The 21,349-nt window shown below is 63.1% G+C and overlaps 1 protein-coding gene across 3 annotated transcripts in view; it reads right to left on the bottom strand.

The window, feature by feature from the left end:
• Positions 1–8,296: 8,296 nt before the first annotated feature.
• The window catches only part of LMX1B (LIM homeobox transcription factor 1 beta), a gene marked incomplete at its 5' end in the record, with an annotated part of 77,275 nt that continues 64,222 nt past the window's right edge, over positions 8,297–21,349 (bottom strand). The window contains 6 exons of one of the 3 annotated variants that reach the window (XM_079791449.1): positions 8,297–8,707; positions 9,014–9,157; positions 10,635–10,701; positions 10,844–10,921; positions 11,068–11,249; positions 11,860–12,092. In XM_079791449.1, coding sequence (XP_079647575.1) covers positions 8,550–8,707; positions 9,014–9,157; positions 10,635–10,701; positions 10,844–10,921; positions 11,068–11,249; positions 11,860–12,092 — 862 coding nt within the window. In that variant the 3' untranslated portion in view covers positions 8,297–8,549. Of the gene's footprint in view, positions 8,708–8,992; positions 9,158–10,601; positions 10,702–10,843; positions 10,922–11,067; positions 11,250–11,859; positions 12,093–21,349 lie in introns of all 3 variants that reach the window. The other 2 variants (XM_079791448.1, XM_079791447.1) reach the window with 2 other exon arrangements.

Consider the following 21,349-nt stretch of genomic DNA (forward strand, 5'->3'; position numbering starts at 1 on the left):
CAGGTGTCTGTCAGCCAGAGATCCCGGGGCCTGGGGGGGCTGGTGTCGCAGGGACCATAGATTCTGGAGGCTTTCTTGGCCGAAAGGAGTGGGGAGGCTCACTGATGCCGTGGCTGCGGGCTCTTAGGCCCCTTTGGGTCCGCGTGCTGGCTGAGGCCGAGCCTCCTGTGTGGGCAGGAGGGAGGGCACCTGTGGGTAATGTTAACCCCATTGTTTGAGGGCCTGGGGTCGATGAACCTGTGCCTGGCTCTTACTCAGGTGGTCCTCATGGTGGCCCTGTGCTCGCCCTTCACTTTATAAAGAAACAGAGACTTGTCCAAGGTCACGGCTGCTGAGTGGCAGAGCTAGGATTCGAGCTTGACAACACTCACTACCCGCCCCCTGAAGCTGGGTGTGGTGGGGAACCCCCAAACTCCAGAGCCCCAGGCCCCACCAGATCAGTTGCCCCCATTGAGAGGTCCCCCACGACTGCAATGATCAGAATGAAACACTGACCCCTGGTCAGGGGCTCCCTGCTGTGACCCGCATCCCCTGTTCTGGAAGCATCCACGGGGGCCAGCACACTGCGAAGGTGGATGGGGATCTTGCTCAGGTGAGGGAGCCCCCTCCTGTGCCTGGGCAGGGCCTGAGCCTGCTGTCCTTCCTTGAGGAGGGTTGGAGGAGAAGGGGCTGGGCAGGGCTGGGGGTGGGGGTACTCAGTGTTTCTCTGCTCACCCTGTGGTCCTCCAGGGAGGGTGATTCCCCAGGAGCCAGGGCACTGAGGATAAGCAGCCTCCCACGGCTTTTAGCTTCCCTCAGCCTCAGTTTCCCTATCAACAAAATGGGGCTGGTCTCCCAGGTCAGGGTGAGAAGTCAGTGGGATGAGCCACACAGGCTGGGAGTGGCGGAAACAAGTGCTCAAGAAGAGGCGGCTCTTTCTCCCGCCCCCTCCCACCTCCCTGCTTTTCCTCCTCCGGTGTGCCTGCTGCTGCCCAGCTCTGCCATTTCCTAGCCGTGTGGCCGCGGGTTACTTAAGATCTCTGAGCCTACTTTCCTGTCCTTCTGTAAAATGAGATGCTCACACCTCCTTCTCAGGGTTATCGTCCCCACAAAGCGCCCACACAGTACCTGGCACACAGAAGCCTCCCAGGAGCTTCCTTCCCTCCGTCCCCTTCTGGCCGTAATCCGAAGGCTCCGTGATACATCCATCAGCTCCCAGCCCAGCCGCCACTTGGGCGTTCACCTGCCCGACTCTCGATCGCCACCTCGTGGTCTGACACGGGTAACTGCAGGTTTAGTAGGGAAATTCGAAGTAGCTTCTGGTCTGTCCTGGGGATTTGGTAGCCAAGTACTCCAAGCTTTGATAAGGGAGGCGAGGAGTGAAAGTGGGGTGCTGCCCTGGAAAGGCGCCTGGGTGTTCTGCCGCAGGCGGGAGGTGCAGGCCGGGCCACCTGCCCCCCGGGGCACATTCCCACAGGTTCTGTGCTAAGAACTTTCTGTACCTCACTCCTGTCTGATTTGGACCAGAGTTTCCAAGTGAAGAAATAGATGCTCCTGGGACATCAGGGCCCCAAGAAATTGAAAATGTACATTCTCTTTATCTAAGGAGCGGGCACAGGAGTTTTAAACATTATTATTATTCTTTAGGACACAAGTAAGTACATTACATATACTCATCTGTAGTATTCAAAATCTTAGTGTGTTGACTTTATTCTCAGCTAAATCAGAGGGTGTGCCAGGCGTCCTCCCACTGCCAAGGGCCTGACTGACCCCTGGCATGCACCGGGATGTCACCTCCTGCCATCTCTGGCTTTTGGACCCTCAGTGCAACCTGGGTGTGCCCCACCGCACTGGTCCCCTGCAGGTCTCACCTGTGAGCATTTGTTCTGGCTGTTCCTTCCTCCAGGAAGCTTTCCTTGATTTCCCAGGCCCAGCTGAAGAACCCCGTCACCCACCTACTCTGAGTCCTTTATGCCTCTCTTGTCACTTATTCTTATGCGCTGTCCAGGCAGGCCTGGGGCTGGGGGTCTGCCATGAAGGGGACGAAGATCAAGAGGATGAGCATTTGGGGCTGGGGAGAGGCGGGTGTGTGTGTGTCGGCAGATCTGGGCTGTCTCCATTTTCCAGTCAAGCCCCAGGGCTTGCTCTGAAGTCAAAGCCATAACAGAGTCCTCCTGTCTGTCTGTCATTGCCCAGAGTCCAGGTCTGCCTGGCATAAGGTCTGGGACACTCGGAGGCCTAAGGGGGCATCTGACTGCAGCGCTGGCTGCAGGATGGGGGCTCCTGGGAGGAACTGGGGAGAGCAGTGTCTTCATCCGTCAAGTGGACATTGCAATTGTCCCCGCCCCACGGGCTGTGAGGAGAAAGTGGAACAAGATGTGTGAGGCTCAGCACAGCACGTGGGGCGCGGCCAGTCTCCCCGCTTACAGAGGCCATGAGCGACCCCTGCAGCCTCCTCGCCTCGCCTCTCCGCCTGTCCAGCTGTCGGGCAGGCCGGCCATTGGACAGCAGGCCGCTGCATCACTGAGCCCAGGGCAGTCTGTGACTGGCGGTGGCCGGAGTTTGGCTAGTGTTTGTCCTGCTTGAGGCAGCCCACGCCCTCTGTCTCCTGAGACTCAGCCTGCATTTCCTCCCCTTCCCATGACTTCACTTTCTAGGCTGGGGCAGGAGGCAGAGAGCGAAGGATTAGCACAGCCCCTCCCTTCTAATCCCCCCACCACCACATTTTTTAGTGACAGGATTTTAAGCGGTTGCTATAGGCAAGAGAGTGGCAGCCTGCTGCTGAGGGGCTGCGTGGGGTGAGGGGGGTGAGGGGGCGTGAGGCTTGGAGGCCACTCTCACAAGCCCGGGCCTGGGGCTTGGACATGAAGAAGACCCAGTTTAGTCCTGCCTCTGTGCTGTGCAGTCTTGGGTCAAGTGACTTCACTTCTCTGGGCCTCAGTGAAGCCACTTTGAAGGCAGGAGAGAGTTTCCGGGTCCCTGGGCCTGACCTTGGAGGACAGGGCCAGAGTTGGGCTTAGGGGGGCAGGCGGGGGGGGGGGGGGGTGGCGGCAAGGCCCTGCATGTGCAGCCAAACCTGAGTTTGAACCCTGGTTCTCCTGCCCCTTGTTAGCTTTGTCATATGGACCCGTTGCCGCCTCTTTCTGAGCCCCGAGTTTCCCTCCTGAAACGTGACACTTCGTGCCTGCCTCTCAGGGTGTTGTGGGGTGCACAGGAGGAAACGAACTCAGCATGACTGGATTCCCAGAAGCCATGTGGCTGTGAATCACCCAGAGGCTGCAGAAAAGGGTGCAGGGCAGCGTGTGCCTCCAGAGGGCGCTGGTGCCCACGGGCAGAGGAAGGGAAGCCGGAGAGGAGCATTAGGGGGCGGGGCCGGGAGAGAACCTTAGGACATCAGGAGCCTCCAGGAGGCACAGACAGGCAGATGCACAGTGACAGACCCATGCGTGGACATACAGACACCCCCACCAGCACAGACACCGCCACATGCAGATCTAGCCTGGCGGGTAGACCCAGCTGCACACAATGCACCGATACCTGCAGACACCCAGCTCCATGCACAGTCTACCTGGGCTGACTGACCCACAGAGCTATTTACACACACACACACACACACACACACGGACACACACACACACACACGGACACACACACGAACACACACGGACACCAGGCGCCTGGGGACTGTAAGGAACACACTTTGAGAGGCGCTGCATCTGCAGCCGTTCCCCTCCCTGCCACACCCCCCCGGACCCAGCCCCAAGGCCTCACGATACTCAGGGCTTGGCCTCTGCGTCTTCACTGTCCTGTGTCGCGTTGCCTTGGGCGAGCTCACCCACCCGGTTGTCGAACACCTGGGTGCTCTGCCTCTGTTCCCTTTGGGGCCCAGCCCTGCTCCAGGACATGTCCACTTGGATGCCCCCAGAGGCCCCCAGCTCCGCACACCCCAGACCAGGGGGCTCCAGGAACCCCATCTCAGTAACCCAGGTGCCTAGGTGTTGCTTTGACTTCCCTAGCTCACCCACATCTTGGGGATCTGCCCCCCATCTTTCTCCCCATTGTCACTGCCCTAGTCAAAGCCATTGTCACCTCTCCCCTAGGTGAGAAAGGTGCCTCAATTGGCCTCCCTGCCCCCATCAGGTCCACCTGACCTAATGGGATGGCCTAGCCTTGCCTCCAGCCTCATTACTTCTCCTCCGCACCCCCCCTGTCCCCCCCAACTTAGCTGTTCTTGGGGTTTAGGAAATTCACTAGTTTGCCTGCCTGTGAGGTTTTGTACAAGCCTGAGCATTCCCAGACATTTCTCCTTCTCATCCAGTCCTGCCATGCTGGATAACTTTGGATTTCGGCTTGACATGTAGCTTCTTCCAGGAAGCCCCCCATGATGTCCCACCCCTCCAGATGAGGTTAGGAACCCTGTAACAAGGCCTTACTGTACCGCAACGGAGCTCATATAACACTACTTTCTGGAGTCAGGGACCAGCAATCCCTGGTTTTTAGCCTGACAGCTGGCACGTGAGGGGCTCTTCATATGGGTTGGATGGATGAATGAATGAATGAATGAATGAGCGAGGGTTGGGGAGTGAGATGGATGTGTTTAAGGGTGGAGATGGTTTAAGACTGGGGTAGGACAAGGATGGAGAGATGAGGAGTATGAAATAGGACAAGCGAATGGGTTGGGCAAGACTAGGGACCCCAAGCCCTCCTCCTGGACCTGCTGTCCCTGGCAGCCATCAAGAAACCTGGTATCGTCTCAGCCCAGCACAGCCCCTCGCCCCAAGGAGAGTCACCATCACCACAGGCGTGTACAGGTTGGTTTATTTACAAATATACTGATGTCTCATCTTTGTTGTTGTTTCCATTTTCTGCTTTTGTGGGAGGAGCGGAAGGTGAGAGTGGAGGGCAGGGTGGGGGTGGTGATGTGGTAAACGCTAATAAATAATTTAACAATGACAAGTTATTAAATAAAACGTGTCTGGGGATGGTGGGTGGGTAGTGAGAGTCTGTACAAGGAAAACAGAGGAATGGCCAGTGGCCCGGTTCCCACACCCAGCTAGGCTGGGCTCCTGGGGGAACCCCAGTGGGGTGGGGGGGCACCAGCAAAGAGGCTCATTGGAAATGGCCCCTCCCAAGGGCCAAAGGCTGGAGGGTCGGTCCTCCTGCGCCCCAGCCCCCAGGCCATGTGTGCCCGGGAGTGTGGGCCTGTGAGCCTCCGTGTGCGTCCGGGTGTGAGTGTGCGTGTCCATGTGCGTGCGTGTGAGCGTGGACCCCCTTCCCCGCAGGGCACCGTGAGCCCCAGAGCTGTGGGTTCTCCCCGATGGGAGGTGAGATCCTCGCCCCAGGTGGTGCCCAGAGCTCAGGTGGGCCAGGCAGGGGTCGGCCAGCTCTCCCTCCTCCAAGGTTCCCTGTGTGTGAAGTGAGGGCCGTCAGCTCCAGGTGAGTGGACAAGACGGGTGAGCCCCTAAAGGAGAAGAGGCTGCCCCAGCTCCATGCTAGGGGCCTGACCCTGCTGATCTGGAGCCCCCCACCTCCTCCTCCTCCAGGAAGCCTTCCGAGATGCCTAGCCCACTTGCACTGACCCCTTCTCTTACAGGCTCTGCTGCACCCCTGGTCTGACCCTGGGAACCACTGGGTCCCTCTGTCCATGGAGAAGGCAGACGAGGCTCTGGCTGGTGGCACTAGCCCACCTTCTTGTCCCTCCTCTGACCTCACTCACTATGTCACCTGGAATAGATTCCTCCTTCTCTCCGAGTCTCAGCTTCCCCAGCAGTCTCCTGCCTGCCCGCCACTCACTTTCTGCCTCTTCCTCCAGAGACCAGACTCTTACTTCTCTCTTCCCTCGGGCTTCCCCCTCCATCCCCACAGTGATGATGGTCCCTCACCCTGGAGGGGAGGGGGATCCTGACTACTCACTGCCCCCCACGCCAAGGCTGCAGTCCCACCCATGAAGTGGGAAGAGCCTGCTCCCCTCGGCCTGCCCCAGGCCCCAGCCTGTGTGCTTCTGCTGGGTGACCCTGGGCACTTGCCTCCCTTCTTCGGGCCTCAGGTTCCCCATCTGAGAAATGGGTCCTCAACAAGGTCTGGGACAGAGTGTGTATGTCTCTTCAGGAGAGAGACCCCAAGGGCGGGCCCTACATCTTGCTCATCTGTGTCCCCACCTCTGGCCCAGGGCTGGGCAGAGTGGGCATCCGGGTCTGAGCCTGGAGGAGGCCCTGGGCTCAGCTCTGGCTCTGTCACTGACTGGCTGTCAGGGGGCTGGTGGGTCCCCTCCCCCGTCCCAGCCCAGATGTTTCAGCTGCAAAATAAGGGGGAGAGGGGGTGGTGACCCGTTCCTGAGGTTCCTTCCAACTTAGAGCCTGGGAGAGAAGGGCAGGTGTTCTGGGGCGCCCCTGCCATGGTCTGTGTGGATGCAAAAGGAGAAAGGGCAGCATCCCTCCAGAAACCGGCATGGCCGCCGGGACCAGGACAGAACAGAGGAAGGCTGAGGCTGCAGATGGACCGAGGCCATCGGCTGAGGCCCCCAGGGAAGGTCTGTGTGGAGCACGAGCCCAGAAGGGCCAGGCTGGCTGCTTAGCCCGAGGGCGGGCGGAGGCTGCGCCTGGTCCCCCTCTGCCAGCTGCCCTGGAGAGAGCAGGGTGAGGTTTGCGCACAGGAGCCAGGAGGGGTGGGAGATGGGCCCAGGTCTCTCCGGAGAGGCCGAGCTTCCCCTGCGGACAGAGGAGCAAAACCACAGAGCAGCTTGGGGAAATGAGGATCCCCATGAGGGCCGGGCGGAGGAGCCCAAAGACAGAGTCAACCATCGTCCATTCGCTCCAAGGCTGGACAAGCAGGCCGCTGGGTGGCAGCCTAGGGCTCTGAGCCAGAATTAAGGGCAGGGCTGAGAGCACCTGGCTGAGGACACAGTGCCGTCCAGGGGTCACTGAGAGCAGGGACCAGCAGCCTGACCTCACTTCCCCTTTGGCAGGGTTAGAGTTGAGTGAACGGAGGGTGGGGGTTGACAGTGTATTTGGCTTCCAGCAGCTCGCAAACAGGGCTGGGAATGCATCACCCAAGAAGGGCTGGTTAATGGGCCAACGCCAGACAGGGAGAGGCCCTTAGGGTCCACATGTGCACCCCGTCCCCCAACACACACACCCAGAAGAGAGATGTGACTTAGCTGTCCTGTGTGTGATGGCCACTGGGTTCTCTTAGAGAAGGGCAGGGTGAGTTCCCAAGGTTGTGTGGCCTAAACCATTAACTGGATCTCAGGCCACATTAACAAAGGTAGGGCACCTAACGCTGGGGAGGTGATGGGCCTGCTCACTTTGGCTGGCTGATGTCAGTGGGAAGACTGGGTTCTATGCACTCCACGCCTTTAGGAGGAAAGCTGGGGCCCAGCTGTGGGTACAGTTCGAAGAGGAAGAGCTGAGGAAACTGGAAAAGCCTGGCTTGGAGAAGCAAGGACTCAGGGCTGAAAAAGGCAGCGGTACGATCAGCGGGAAAGGGCAGCTGGCGTGGGGCCTGGGCTCCTCGTCACAGGAGGGGATGGCGTGCCACGTGTGCGACTTGTGAGGTCCTTCCCGCCTGGAGGTTCTGCCATTTTGCCCAACTCTGCCTGGTTCCGAGCTCTGTCTCTGCCCTTGGAGCTGGCTGGCGGCTGCCCTGTCTGCTCAGGCAGCCCAGCCTCCTTCTGGGCTGAGGCTGGGGTACATCCCAGTCCACCTGCTTCAAGCTCACCCCATCTTCTCCCCTCCGCCCCTCCCCTCCCTGCTTCCTCTCCTTTCACTCTATGAGGACCGGCTCCCTCCCAGTCTGGCCTCTTTCCCCTTCCTGACCCGCAGGGCTGCTCTGCAGACGCCTCCGTCTCCTTCAGTGTCTCTGCGTCTCTGTGCATATCTGCATGTGTGCCTTTAGTGTGTGCATCTGCACGTGTGTCTCTGGCCCTCAGGTCTGCCTGGCTCCGTCTTCCCTCCCCAGTGACTCCCCCCCACGGCAGAGCCACGGTGGGCCTGGCACCTGGCTGGCTCTTCCCCACCTCTGCCCGCTCTGGCTGGGAGGGGTGAGCCTCCGCCCCAGGTCTGCCTGCCGACAGAGGCGGCGGTGGGGGGTGGGCGCCAGCACAGGGTACAGGCAGCTTCTCACAGGTAACAGGCCTCGCACACATCATCCTGGGGTCTGCACGGGGGCCCTGCCTTGGCCTAAGCCTGGGCCACGGAGGTTGGCTGGACACAGAGAGGATGTTTAAAAAAATAGAGAGAATTTAAGCTTCCCAAAAAAGATGGGGACAGAGGAGGCGATGGAGGCCGAGGTGGGGCTGGGGGGCGAGTGGCTGTCCGAGAGCTCTGGGTCCCTGGGGGTGACGCGGTCTCTGTGGGCAGGACACAGCCCCGCGCAGGCTGTGCTCAACTGCCTGTCCGGCTGTGCCCAGCGGGCACTGTAGCCAGGCCCGGCTGGCCGAGGGGAGGGCACCATATGGCTGTCTGTAGAGTCTGTGCGGGTGGCGGGGCCAGGAGGGCGGGGCTGGCTGGCCGCTGTGGTCCGCGGTCCCACCCCAGGACCCTAGCCCACGTGTCCGTGCGGCCAGCTGGCTCTCAGGAGGCGAAGTAGGAACTCTGCATGGAGTAGAGCCGGTCGATGGGGTTCCCCACGCGGGCCTGCAGGGAACCCACGTCGGAGGAGCCGAGGAAGCAGTCGCTGAGGCTGGTTAAGGAGGTATCGCTGTCGATGTCGTGGAAGATGGAGTCGTTCCCTGGGGGGCAGAGGGGCGTCAGGAGGGGGGTGAGGGCTGAGGCTCCCGGGGACCCTGTCGGCCTACAGGCTGTGGCTGGAGGTGAGGGAGCGGCAGGATGACCTGCCAGCAGCTCCTGAGCAGAGGGGCTGGGCCGTGGGAAGGGTCTCGCGGGCCCCCTTCCTGTCAGGAGGAGGCGCAGGGGCTGTAGGCCCTGGGGTGGGGGTGGCTGCCACGGCCTCAGGCCCGCCAGGCCAGGCAGGGGGCAGGGGTGGTGCTGGGGCGGGAGGGGGTGGGGCAGCTTACCATAGGGGTTCATGTGGTCACCTGGCATTTGGGGTGGCGTGAGGCCCTGCTGGAAGGGGTCGCTGCTGCCATAGGGGCTCTGCTCCATGGCCACGATCTGCTGCTGCGGCGGGGCCAGCGGCGTGTAGGAGGCCATCATGCCCTCCATGCGGCTCGACAGGACCTCTGGGGGCAGAGCACGCCGTCACCGCCAGGCCCTGCCCGCCCTGTTCCGTAGCCCCAGGAGCCGCTACAGGTGCACCCCCAGAGTCCCCACAGACCTCCCACATCCCCCCGGCCACCCCCGGCGTCCCTCTGACCTTCTCCAGGCCTCCCCAGGGACACCCCACACCCTGCAGCTGAGGTTGCCTATGGTCTTCCTGGGCCCCCAGGACACAGAGCCCAGTTCTCTGAGCCCCCGCCCCCTTCCCCAGACACACACTCCAGCTCCTCTTCCAGAACCAGGTTCTCAGAAGCCAGGGGCGCCCCCTGCCCCCATCCCCCAGAGGCCCTGCTCTCCAGGAGCTCACGCCTCTGGGGAGACACCTAGGCAGGCGGTGATGAGTCAACGCGTGGGTGCGTGAGTGCCCTACATCTGGGAGTATCCAGGTGGGGCATGAACCCAGGCCAAGGAGGCCCAGAAAAGGCTTCCTGGACGAAGGGGCCCCCACCCCCGTGTGACTTAAAGAACCAACAAGGGTTTAACAGGCTCGAGAGGGGGCAGCTGAGTCTGGGGGGCCGCTGGGAACCCCAGGGGCACACCTCCTGAGCTGCCTGGGAGACAGGCAGTGGCTGCGGCCTCCGGAACGCACTGTCCGGGGAGAGGGGCAGAGGGAGCAGAGGGGAAGACCTGGGCCCCGCGGCCATGGCCTTGAAGCCCTGGGTCAGCCTGGGACACTGGCCCCGAACTTCTGAGCGAAGGGCCCGGCGTCTGCCTGGAGCCCCTGCCTCACTCCAGAGCAGGCACCTCGGGGCCCCCACCCACTTCAGTGCCCCGGAGAGTCCCCGTGCCTCCCTTCAAGGCCCTGAAGGCTCCATGGCCTCCTGAGGCCTGGGAGACCAGCCCTGGCATTTTGGCAAAGCCCAGTGTTGGAGGGGCTGGCTCCTGCCCCTTTAACTAGCCCCTCCCCGTCCAGCAGGGGCCCAGCCTGACTCCCCCACACCGTGCCCTTTCTCCGGGGACTCCGCTGTGGCTGCGGGGCATGTGGTCAGGGTGCGCACCAGCTGCGGAGCCCCGTGGAGGCCGAGGCCCGCTCTGCCTCTTACTGGCTGAGGGAGCCCGGCAGGCCCTCCGTCTCCCTGAGCCCAGCCTCCTCATCTGTAAAATAGGACACGGTAACGCCCTTCCTCACGGGGACCTGTGAGAACTGGGCCGGAGCGTGTCACGGGATGAGCTCAGTGCCTGGCACACGGGGACCGTGAGCAGAGGACTGCAGTTGTAACATCAGGAAGTCTGCCACCCCTCCGGCGGCCCGCCCTGCCCCCTCTCCCGTGTCCTGTGGTCGCTGCCACCTCTGGCTTCATTGGGCTCAGCTGGTTCCAAGGCAGCAGTTCCCTGAGCTGGCGGCCTGGGTGGAGGCCCCTTGGGAGCCCTGGTGTAAGTGACAGCGCCAGACCCCCTGGTCCCCGCCCCGGCCCCCGCCCCGGCCCCGGCCCCGCTCACCTTGGCCCAGCCGCTGGGAGTTCTGCTGCTCCTGCTGCTGCTGGTGCCGCCGTGCCAACTTCTTCATCTGCGGGAGACACGGTTCGTGCCAGTCCCCGCCCCTCCCCCACCGGCCCCATTAGTCCCCCCCACACACCAGGCCCTCTGCCTCCTGCCCGCAGCCCCCCTCCACTTCTGCCCGGCGGGGACAGGGGCCGGTGGCCTCTCACCTTTGCTCTTTGGTTCTGAAACCAGACCTGGACCACGCGCACGCTGAGGCCTGTCTCTGCTGCCAGCGTCTCTCGGACCTGCCCGGAGAGGGAGAGAGGGAGGCAGGTCAGCCCCGGGAGGTGGTGGGCTGGGGGGTGGATGGGTGAGCGGGGAGGTGGAGGGGCAGGGTGGTGTCTGGAAAGGCCGCAGGCGTGTCACCCGCCCCACCCCGGTCGCCCCTCACCTTCCGGCAGGGCTTGGAGGAGACCTCGAAGGAGGCCTTGAAGGCTCTTCGCTGCTGCGTGGTGAGGATGGTGCGGGGTCGCTTGGGCCTCCGGGGGTCCTTCCCGTCATCCCCGCTGCCCTTGCTCTGGCTGCCCTGCCCCTTGGCAGGCTTCATGTCCCCATCCTCGTCCTCACTCTTCACTGTGGGGGACACAACCCGGCCCGTCAGCCTGTACCCTCAGGCCATCTGCTGCCTGATGGGGTCCCATCGCCTCCCGCCAACACCTGCCGTGGCCTCTGGCGCCTGGAGACCCCAGGCCAGAGGCTAACCTGGAGAAAACCAGTCCCGCCAGCCCAGCGCCGGCCAGGCCCCAGGGCTAGGAGAACCTTCTGGAAGCTTCCAGGGACTAAGAATTGACAGGCAAGGACCACGCTCCAGATGTTCTCACACAGGAGTATTCATGACCATGACAGACAGACAGACAGACACACACACACACACCAGCACGCACACATATAGACTGGCACGTGGGCCCACCAAGGCTCGAGCAATGCAGCTCACAGACATCTACACACACACACACACACACACACACACACGCACACACAGGCGCATGCTCACAGGCAGGACGACCAGGCACACACACACATGCATGCAGAGCATGTGTATTCACCCAGAGACACACGCGCAATACCATGTCCAGCTGGCCACTCCAGGCCCCCGAGTCGCGGGTCTCAGATGCCAGCCCTCCCACGGCGCCCTGCCCCGCCCCGCCCCCTGCCGCCTGCCCCCGGCTCCCGCGGGGCTCACCGGAGTCGGACTCGTCGGGGCTCACGGAGCTGAGCAGGTCCTTCTCCTTCTCGTAGTCGCCCTTGCACAGCAGCTGGCCCTCCTTGAGCACGAACTCGTCGCCCTTGCGGAGCTGCCGCTCGCACACGCAGCAGCAGAAGCAGCCCAGGTGGTACACGCACTCCAGCGCCCGCATCACGAACTCGGTGGGGGCGATCTTCTCCATGCAGCCGCTGCACTTGGCCGCGAAGAGCCTGCGGGGGCACAGAGGGGGCACGTCAGCGGGGCTCGGGGTCCCTCCCAGAGGCCACTGCCTATTGAGAGCCTCTCCCCCCACCCCCTGACCCTCCAGCCCAATTGGGAGAAGCCCTCCCTGGGCACAGAGCCACATGGGGAGGGCCCGTGACCTCAGGGTGGGCCCTGGGCACCCTGCCCAGAGGTGCCCTCTCGTGTAGCATGTCAGCTCAGGGCCTTTTCCACTCAGACACAGTGGCCACTAGAGGGCAGAGGACAAGGTTAGCCTTAGCCTCTCCCCGGTTGGCCCCAGCCTGAGGGGAAGGGCAGGCGACCCACAGATCCATTCACCCGCACCCCAGGATCCGCTCTGCCTCCTCCCTGCCCCTCCACCACCCTCGCATCCACGCAGTTCCCACCCTGGCCAACCTACCGCCAGCATGGCCCCCTCCTCTCCTTTCTGAGCGACTGTCCCAGGCCCCGCCCAGGGCTCCCGGCCCCTCCAACCCTTTACTCTCCAGGATAAGCGCCAGAAAGATCTGCCTAAAACACACCCGGTCCTGCTGCTTCCCTGCTCTACACTCTTCCAGGCTCCCTAGTGCCCTTGGGGGATGGGGAGAACATCAGGTTCCTGAGTCTGGCCCTCACGGCCCTTCACGATCCTGCCTCTTCTCCCCCGACCCCTGCGCCCCCAGGCTGTGCTCCATGGAACAGCCTGCCGTTTCTCCAGAGCACCCTAACACTGCCCTTCTCTCTCTCTGGCCCTGGGCTTGGCTAGCACCCGCTTATCCCTCTGTTCAGCGTAAGCATTGCTACCGTGAGGTGATGTATTTACTGAGCGCGCACAGCATGCCAGCTGCTGCTCTGAGCACTTTGCCTGCAGAAACACGTTTAAATCTCGCAGCACCCCTCCGAGGCAGGGAGGAACGCTCATCCCATTTTAGAGATTAGGAAATCGAGGTGCTCAGCGCGGGAGTCACTTGCTCCGAGTCACATGATAGTCAACGAGGGAGCCGACTCTGAGCCTGGACCTCCTTGGGTCCCTCCATGACAGCGGGGATCCGTCTCCCCTCTCGGGATGCAGAGCCGGCGGGGGCTCCGGCGCCGGCCCCGCGTGCGCCGAAGGGTCTGAGCAGCCCGGCCCCTCCTCTGCCCGCACCTACTGACCGCTCCTCCGGCCGCCCAGCCCTATCACGTGCTCTGCTCTGTGGGAACGCGGCCCCAACAACACTTTGATGGAAAAATTTATGAAGAATCAAATTATTGCTGCTGGGAGGGAATTAAAACCATTTTTCATTTTCCGTGTCCCCGGGCCACGTCTGTGGGCGCCACCTTGGGAGCGCTGTGCACATCCCATCCCTCTTTATGGCCCGCCATCGCAGGCGCAGATTACAGCTGCAATTCTCTACTAATCGGTTCTGGAACAGCCATAAACGCGAGGCCTGGCCTGCCTCCCTTCCCCGGGCTGCCGTCAGCACCGCCCACAGTGAGCTGCTGAGGTGCGGGGACAGGGCCAGGCCCCGTCTGCCGGCTGCCCCTGGCCCCGGCCAGGGCCACTCACACTGGGGGCATCCCCAGCAACCCGGCCACCCCCTCCAGCCCACCCTGCAGGCTCCTATTCATCCTGCGATGCCCAACTCCAATGCCACTTCCTCCGGGAAGCCTTCCTTGCTGGCCCGGTCTTGGGAAGGTGGCCTCAAGGCTCCCCTGAGCTTCTCGGGCCTCAGTCCCCTCTCCCATAAAACAGGGAGTGACAGAACATCCCTCAGGGCTGTCGTCAGAATTCAGTGACACTGGGCATGTAACCCGGTGAATGAGGGTCACGTGGCGGGACAGCACTGCCATCAGCTCTGCGCCGGCTCCTCAGGGCGGCCCTCACTCCACCGGCTCCTCAGGGCGGCCCTCACTCCTCCGGGGCCTCCGGGCGGCCCTCACTCCACCGGCTCCTCAGGGCGGCCCTCACTCCACCGGCTCCTCAGGGCGGCCCTCACTCCACCGGGGCCTCAGGGCGGCCCTCACTCCACCGGCTCCTCAGGGCGGCCCTCACTCCACCGGCTCCTCAGGGCGGCCCTCACTCCACCGGGGCCTCAGGGCGGCCCTCACTCCACCGGGGCCTCCGGGCGGCCCTCACTCCACCGGGGCCTCCGGGCGGCCCTCACTCCACCGGCTCCTCAGGGCGGCCCTCACTCCACCGGGGCCTCCGGGCGGCCCTCACTCCACCGGCTCCTCAGGGCGGCCCTCACTCCACCGGGGCCTCCGGGCGGCCCTCACTCCACCGGGACCTCCGGGCGGCCCTCACTCCACCGGCTCCTCAGGGCGGCCCTCACTCCACCGGGGCCTCCGGGCGGCCCTCACTCCACCGGCTCCTCAGGGCGGCCCTCACTCCACCGGCTCCTCAGGGCGGCCCTCACTCCACCGGGGCCTCAGGGCGGCCCTCACTCCACCGGGGCCTCCGGGCGGCCCTCACTCCACCGGGGCCTCCGGGCGGCCCTCACTCCACCGGCTCCTCAGGGCGGCCCTCACTCCACCGGGGCCTCCGGGCGGCCCTCACTCCACCGGCTCCTCAGGGCGGCCCTCACTCCACCGGGGCCTCAGGGCGGCCCTCACTCCACCGGGACCTCCGGGCGGCCCTCACTCCACCGGCTCCTCAGGGCGGCCCTCACTCCACCGGGGCCTCAGGGCGGCCCTCACTCCACCGGGACCTCCGGGCGGCCCTCACTCCACCGGCTCCTCAGGGCGGCCCTCACTCCACCGGGGCCTCAGGGCGGCCCTCACTCCACCGGGACCTCCAGGCGGCCCTCACTCCACCGGGGCCTCAGGGCGGCCCTCACTCCACCGGCTCCTCAGGGCGGCCCTCACTCCACCGGGGCCTCAGGGCGGCCCTCACTCCACCGGGACCTCCAGGCGGCCCTCACTCCACCGGCTCCTCAGGGCGGCCCTCACTCCACCGGCTCCTCAGGGCGGCCCTCACTCCACCGGCTCCTCAGGGCGGCCCTCACTCCACCGGCTCCTCAGGGCGGCCCTCACTCCACCGGGGCCTCCGGGCGGCCCTCACTCCACCGGCTCCTCAGGGCGGCCCTCACTCCACCGGGGCCTCCGGGCGGCCCTCACTCCACCGGGGCCTCCGGGCGGCCCTCACTCCACCGGCTCCTCAGGGCGGCCCTCACTCCACCGGGGCCTCAGGGCGGCCCTCACTCCACCGGGGCCTCCAGGCGGCCCTCACTCCACCGGCTCCTCAGGGCGGCCCTCACTCCACCGGGGCCTCCGGGCGGCCCTCACTCCACCGGCTCCTCAGGGCGGCCCTCACTCCACCGGGGCCTCAGGGCGGCCCTCACTCCACCGGGACCTCCAGGCGGCCCTCACTCCACCGGGGCCTCAGGGCGGCCCTCACTCCACCGGGGCCTCAGGGCGGCCCTCACTCCACCGGGACCTCCAGGCGGCCCTCACTCCACCGGCTCCTCAGGGCGGCCCTCACTCCACCGGCTCCTCAGGGCGGCCCTCACTCCACCGGCTCCTCAGGGCGGCCCTCACTCCACCGGCTCCTCAGGGCGGCCCTCACTCCACCGGGGCCTCCGGGCGGCCCTCACTCCACCGGGGCCTCAGGGCGGCCCTCACTCCACCGGGGCCTCAGGGCGGCCCTCACTCCACCGGCTCCTCAGGGCGGCCCTCACGCCACCGGCTCCTCCGGGCGGCCCTCACTCCACCGGCTCCTCAGGGCGGCCCTCACTCCACCGGGGCCTCAGGGCGGCCCTCACTCCACCGGGGCCTCAGGGCGGCCCTCACTCCACCGGGGCCTCCGGGCGGCCCTCACTCCACCGGCTCCTCAGGGCGGCCCTCACTCCACCGGCTCCTCAGGGCGGCCCTCACTCCACCGGGGCCTCCGGGCGGCCCTCACTCCACCGGCTCCTCCGGGCGGCCCTCACTCCACCGGCTCCTCAGGGCGGCCCTCACTCCACCGGCTCCTCAGGGCGGCCCTCACTCCACCGGGGCCTCAGGGCGGCCCTCACTCCACCGGGGCCTCAGGGCGGCCCTCACTCCACCGGCTCCTCAGGGCGGCCCTCACTCCACCGGGGCCTCAGGGCGGCCCTCACTCCACCGGCTCCTCCGGGCGGCCCTCACTCCACCGGGGCCTCAGGGCGGCCCTCACTCCACCGGGGCCTCCGGGCGGCCCTCACTCCACCGGGGCCTCCGGGCGGCCCTCACTCCATCAGGGCCTCAGGGCGGCCGGGAGGGTTTATGACGCAGGCGAGTGAAGGTTTGGGGTGGGCGGAGGCTCAGGCCCGGCTGTGTGCTCCCGGCAGACGGGGCCCCCAGCGCACGCAGTGGGTGACTCTGCAGGAAGAACCTGGCCTGGAGGTGGGCTCCCACTGGGCCTTTGGCTGGAGAGCTTTGTTCAGGGCACCACCACCCAGCTGTCCACGGCAGCCTCAGGCAGACGCCCCGCCCAGCTCTGCCGGCGGGTGAGGGAGCCAGGTTGGCAGAACTCGCTGCTCTGACACAGAGGACACGTCTGTCCTGCCCCCTCACTGTCCCTCTGTCCGGTACCCACACTCGATCTGGTGTCCTAGGGCCCCCAGTAATGTCTGCAGCCGCCTCTGTGGCCCACGAGGGGACAGGCAGCGGCCACCTCGGTGCCAGCATGGCAGGGCCAGGGGCTCAGGCGGCGGCCAGCACCTCGGGGCTCCCCAGGAGGCCTGCTTAGGCTGGGAGAGGGGCTGGGGCGGTGACCCGCATTTGCAGGCACTGCCACCAGGCACTGCCACCGTGCAGGCGCATCCAGAACAGCCCTGCTAATGCCTTGGCAGCAGGGGGTCGATTGCTACTTTCTCCAAACTCATCAACACAATCTATTATTAATACTTCTCCAAAGGCTCAGCGCCGCCATTACAGCGGCAGCGCCAGCCACTCGGGGCATCATCTGTTATCTAGATTGCAAAAACTCGGGAAATAAAACAAACAGCGCGCACTTTATAAACGGAATGTGCCATCCGTTAGGTCTCTGAGCATCCCTCCTCCCCATAAAACATCAGGGGGGACACATGAAATACTCGCTCCCAATTACGGGGTGCCTTTGTCTATCGTGCAGGGGTGAGAGCTGCGTGGGAGGGGCTGGGGCGCCGGAGGGGTCCCCTCCTCTGCATGAGCCCCCACTCCTTCCCTCAGTCCCTCCCACCGCGGAGGGGTTGGTGGAAGCAGACCCGGCCCCAGGAGGGTGGCGCTGGCATCCGATGGACTCAGGCTCAATGCCTGGTTCCACCACTTCTGGCTAGTGACCGGGCAAGTCCTGTCCTCGCTCTGAGCCTCAGTTGACTCACCTGTGTAATGGGCTCCACACACTGCCTGCTTCTCAGTGTGAAGGTGCGGTAAATTGTCAGCACAAAGCGGCGAGCACAGGCCGAGTGGTCAGGGGCTGGGCGGCTGTGTGAGGCCGGGAGCCAGCCTCTCCCGGGATGTTCCAGATGCTGACCAGGGAGGCAGAGCGGGTCAGCGTGGAGGGCCTCGTGCCTCTCTACCTCCGCCCCCAGGGGCTCTGGAGCCTGGTGTGAAAGGCCCTGACCTCAATCCCGACTCAACCCCTCACCGGTCTGTGACTCTGTGACCTTGGGCAAGTCAGAGCCTCGGTTTCCTCATCTGTGAGATGGGGACAATAGTCCCTACTCCTCAAAACTGTGCTAGGGACTCCAGATGGGTGTGTCCCTCCTGCCCACGCTGGGGCTGGGAGGCAGGGCTGGGGAGGCCCTGGGGTCAGGGCATGCTGGGTGCCCGGGAGGCTCAGATGCTCTTCCCCCGCCCGCTGCCTGTCCTCTCAGGGACCCTCATCCCGCTCCCCCCAAGGCCCCCCCTTCCAGACACCAAATCTGGAGGGCAGCTTTGTGACCACATCACAGGTCACCCACACCGCCCTCCTCCCCATTTCTCATGTAAACTGCCACGCCTTTCCTCCCGCTTCCCCACTGCTGGGTCACCATGCCCTCTGCTCCCCGTCTGCCCCCAGACACCTGCTGGTTTGGAACGACTTGGCTTAGGTGTCCCTTCTTCCAGGAAGCCCCCCTCTCCTCTCCAGTCTTAGACAGATGCGTCCCTCTGGGTTCCCTATCCTCACACCTGCCCCCCAGTTGCAGCACAGATACTAGGGACTCTGAATATTTCCAGGCCCACCTGCCCCTTGGTCACCTCTGAGCACCAGGCCCTGAATACAAGAAGGTGAGCAATAAGTGTTTGCTGAACGAATACTGAACCAACCAAGACAGTCCTGTTCAGCCTGTGCAGCAGGGCGAGGCAGTCCCCACCCCCAGCCTGGTCTGGCGGGGGCCCTGGCCACCTGCCCTGGGGAGGCAGAGCCACCTGGGAGGGGCTCTGGGAGGGGTGGGGCCGGAGCAGGCAGCCTGGGGTTCCATCCTGGCTCCACAACTTTGGCCAAGACATTTAACACCTCTGAGCCTCAACTTCTTCATCTGTGAAATGGGAATGATGGCATCTACCTATGGCGTTGCTGGGGGGGGGAGGGGGGCCAGCACAGTACCAAGGAGATGCTACAAGAGCTGGTGTCTGCCCTTCTCTTGTCCCGCCTGGGTCCAACATGCCTGTGTCCATCCCCGTCGCTGGAGTCTCTGAGATTCTGGAGAGAAGCATCCCTGACACCTGTCCCAACCCCACCTCCCTCCCTCCCATGACCACCTGGGTTCTAGATCGGGCCTTCTCGCTTCTGTGTGGCCTGAGCTGGACAGAGCTCTCCTCGCTCCATTCCTCGTCTGTCTCATTAACGTTTCTGAGCACTGACAAAGCTCCATTGTCCTCTGCCTGCATCACCACAGTAAACCCAGAACCCTCCAAGGAAGACTGCTTCCCTCCCCATTTTACAGATGAGCACACCAAGGTGCTGAGGGCAGGTTACTCATTCAAGGTCACATGGCAGCATCATTGTATACTCCCTCCCTCCTCTGGGCATCCAAGTGTTTCTCTGCTTGTCAACCACCTTGCCCTGTGATCTGAGTATCACACCCACGTCTGTCTGCCTCAAGGCTCTGAACATCGTGGGGCAGGAGCCTGATTCACCCCGAGATCCCACTACTCAGCATAAGCCCGGTGCCCAGGAGGTGCTGCTGAGTGGATTTTTCTTAAGCCAAACTGAACAGCTCCCCTCACAAGCAGCCCCCCACCCAGGATCATGTGTGATTGTGGAGCAAAAATTCCCTTTCTGGAGACGTCGCTTCCCTGAAAGAGTCCCAGGCTATAACCTATCTCTATCTCCTCTGAGTTTCTGTTGGTTTATTTATTTAATGCTCAATTTATTAAAGTCCTCGAGCTAATAAGCAAAACTCCAAAAACCAATGTTTTCTGGAGCATCTGAACATAGATTACAAACCTGATCCATGAATTTCTCTGCAGCCACTGACGACTGCAGAGACGCGCACAGTATGGCTGCAGAGATGCGCACAGTATGGTTACCTCTGGTAAAATTGGGCTCCTAACGTCCTAGGGGGACTCTAACCTCTCCTCAGGGGTCTTCAGACCCGCATCTTGGAACCCATACGGCATGTATCGGGCCTGGAGACCTGGCTCTGTCACTCCTGGCATTGGAACCTCACACAAGTTCCCTCTCTCTGAGCCTCAGTGTCTCCATTTGTCCAATGGGGATAATGGCTGGGCACATGCGATAGGTTAGATGAGTGGGGCTCAGGGACTCTGACATCATCTCTCCAGGACCTCCAGCACCCCGCTCACCGTCCTTGCTCTACCTCCTCCTCACGGCACTGCCCTTCCCACCCCCCCCACCCCCCCCCCCGTCACCGGATTGCACAGTTTACGTAGCCCCTTGCTGGGTTCTCAGTCTAGGAGCATGCGACAATTTCAGGATCAGTCCCAGCACCCACTTGTGGCACTCGAGGCCCCACTCTGCCTGTCGCACCTGGCCCCAGATCCCCTGCTAGGCTGCCACGCTCCTCACGGCTCCTGGAACACAGCAGTTCCTTCCTGCCTCCTTAACACTCAAAATCCCACCTGCCTCCAAGGCCTGTCTTCTTTCTTCCTTTCCTTTGCTTCTTGTTTAAACCCTTTTTCATCCTTCAAGACCCACCACCTCCGGGAAGCCTTCCCTGATGCCCACAGACACAGATATTTGTGTGTCTGAAGCCCCACTGCCCTAGACCTCAGGAACTGGGTGTAGTTCACCCGCACGTCCTTGGGCTCTGGCACTGAGGAGGGGGTCATGAGTGCCTGTTGAATGAGCGAACGACCTTGTGGGAAATAGAATGGGCAGCCAGGGAGGACAAGAGGATACTGGATACTCTGCTTTGGGGGCGTCTGAGAACGCCACCAGGTGACAAGAGAAACGAACTTGCCCTCCCCTGTCCCGGCCCCTTCACAACTATACAACCTGGAGCCCAGTGTCCTAACTGTCTTCTCAATGAAGTTGTATACACGGCTCTTGCTGGGCTGGGAGTCCTGCAGCAAACCCCAACGGCCCCTCACCCCGACTACACAGGAAAGCCCCGGGTGCCATGTGCTATTAAATGACCTCCCTGACCACTGGAGAATGGGCCAGGCTGGATACTTGACTCAAGGCGGGCCGATCAGACCCCCTGTCCTGTGTCCCTTCCTTCCCCTGCTCATTCAAGGGCTCTCCGTCCGCCCCTCCATCCTCAGACGTGTGCTTTCTCACAGCTCCCACACCAGCGGTGTGGTCTTGGCTCATTCACATCCCTTCTTTGAGCCTCAGTTTCCTCTTCTGTAAAATGGGGATGCTGATCCCTCCCTCAGCTGGTGGTTGAGGATCTGGTGAGTTTTAACCTATGTGAGACAGCCTAGCCCAGTGCCTGGCACACAGGGGGCATCTTGCAGGTGTGTGCTCCCTCCCCTCCTCAGTCTCTCACCATGTGGCCTGGTATAAGCTCTGGAACCTTCCCTTCCTCATCTCTAACGTCAGTCTGCAGCCCCTGGTCACATTGTTCCTTGGGCCTGTGCTCTCCCTGCCTGTCAGTCTGTCTGCCCCTTTGAGGTGTGGACTTCCGTCAGAGCCTCCCTGGGGCCACACTGGGGAACAGGCAGATTCTGGGCCTGGGGTACCTGAGGGCCGCTCCAGGCCCAAGTCCACAGTCCCTGGAATCACTCCCTCCATGGGGTCCACCAGGCTTGGTGCCTGGAACCCAGCCCCGCCTCTGTCCTCACTGGCTACACCTCCTCCTCCTCCTTCTTCTTCTACTTCTTCTTCTTCTTCTACTTCTTCTTCTTCTTTTTTAAAGATTTTAAATTAATTTTTAGAGAGAGGAGGGGAGAG

The sequence above is a fragment of the Cnephaeus nilssonii genome (genome assembly GCF_951640355.1).
Source record: "Cnephaeus nilssonii genome assembly, chromosome: 14".
Classification (NCBI taxonomy): domain Eukaryota; kingdom Metazoa; phylum Chordata; class Mammalia; order Chiroptera; family Vespertilionidae; genus Cnephaeus; species Cnephaeus nilssonii.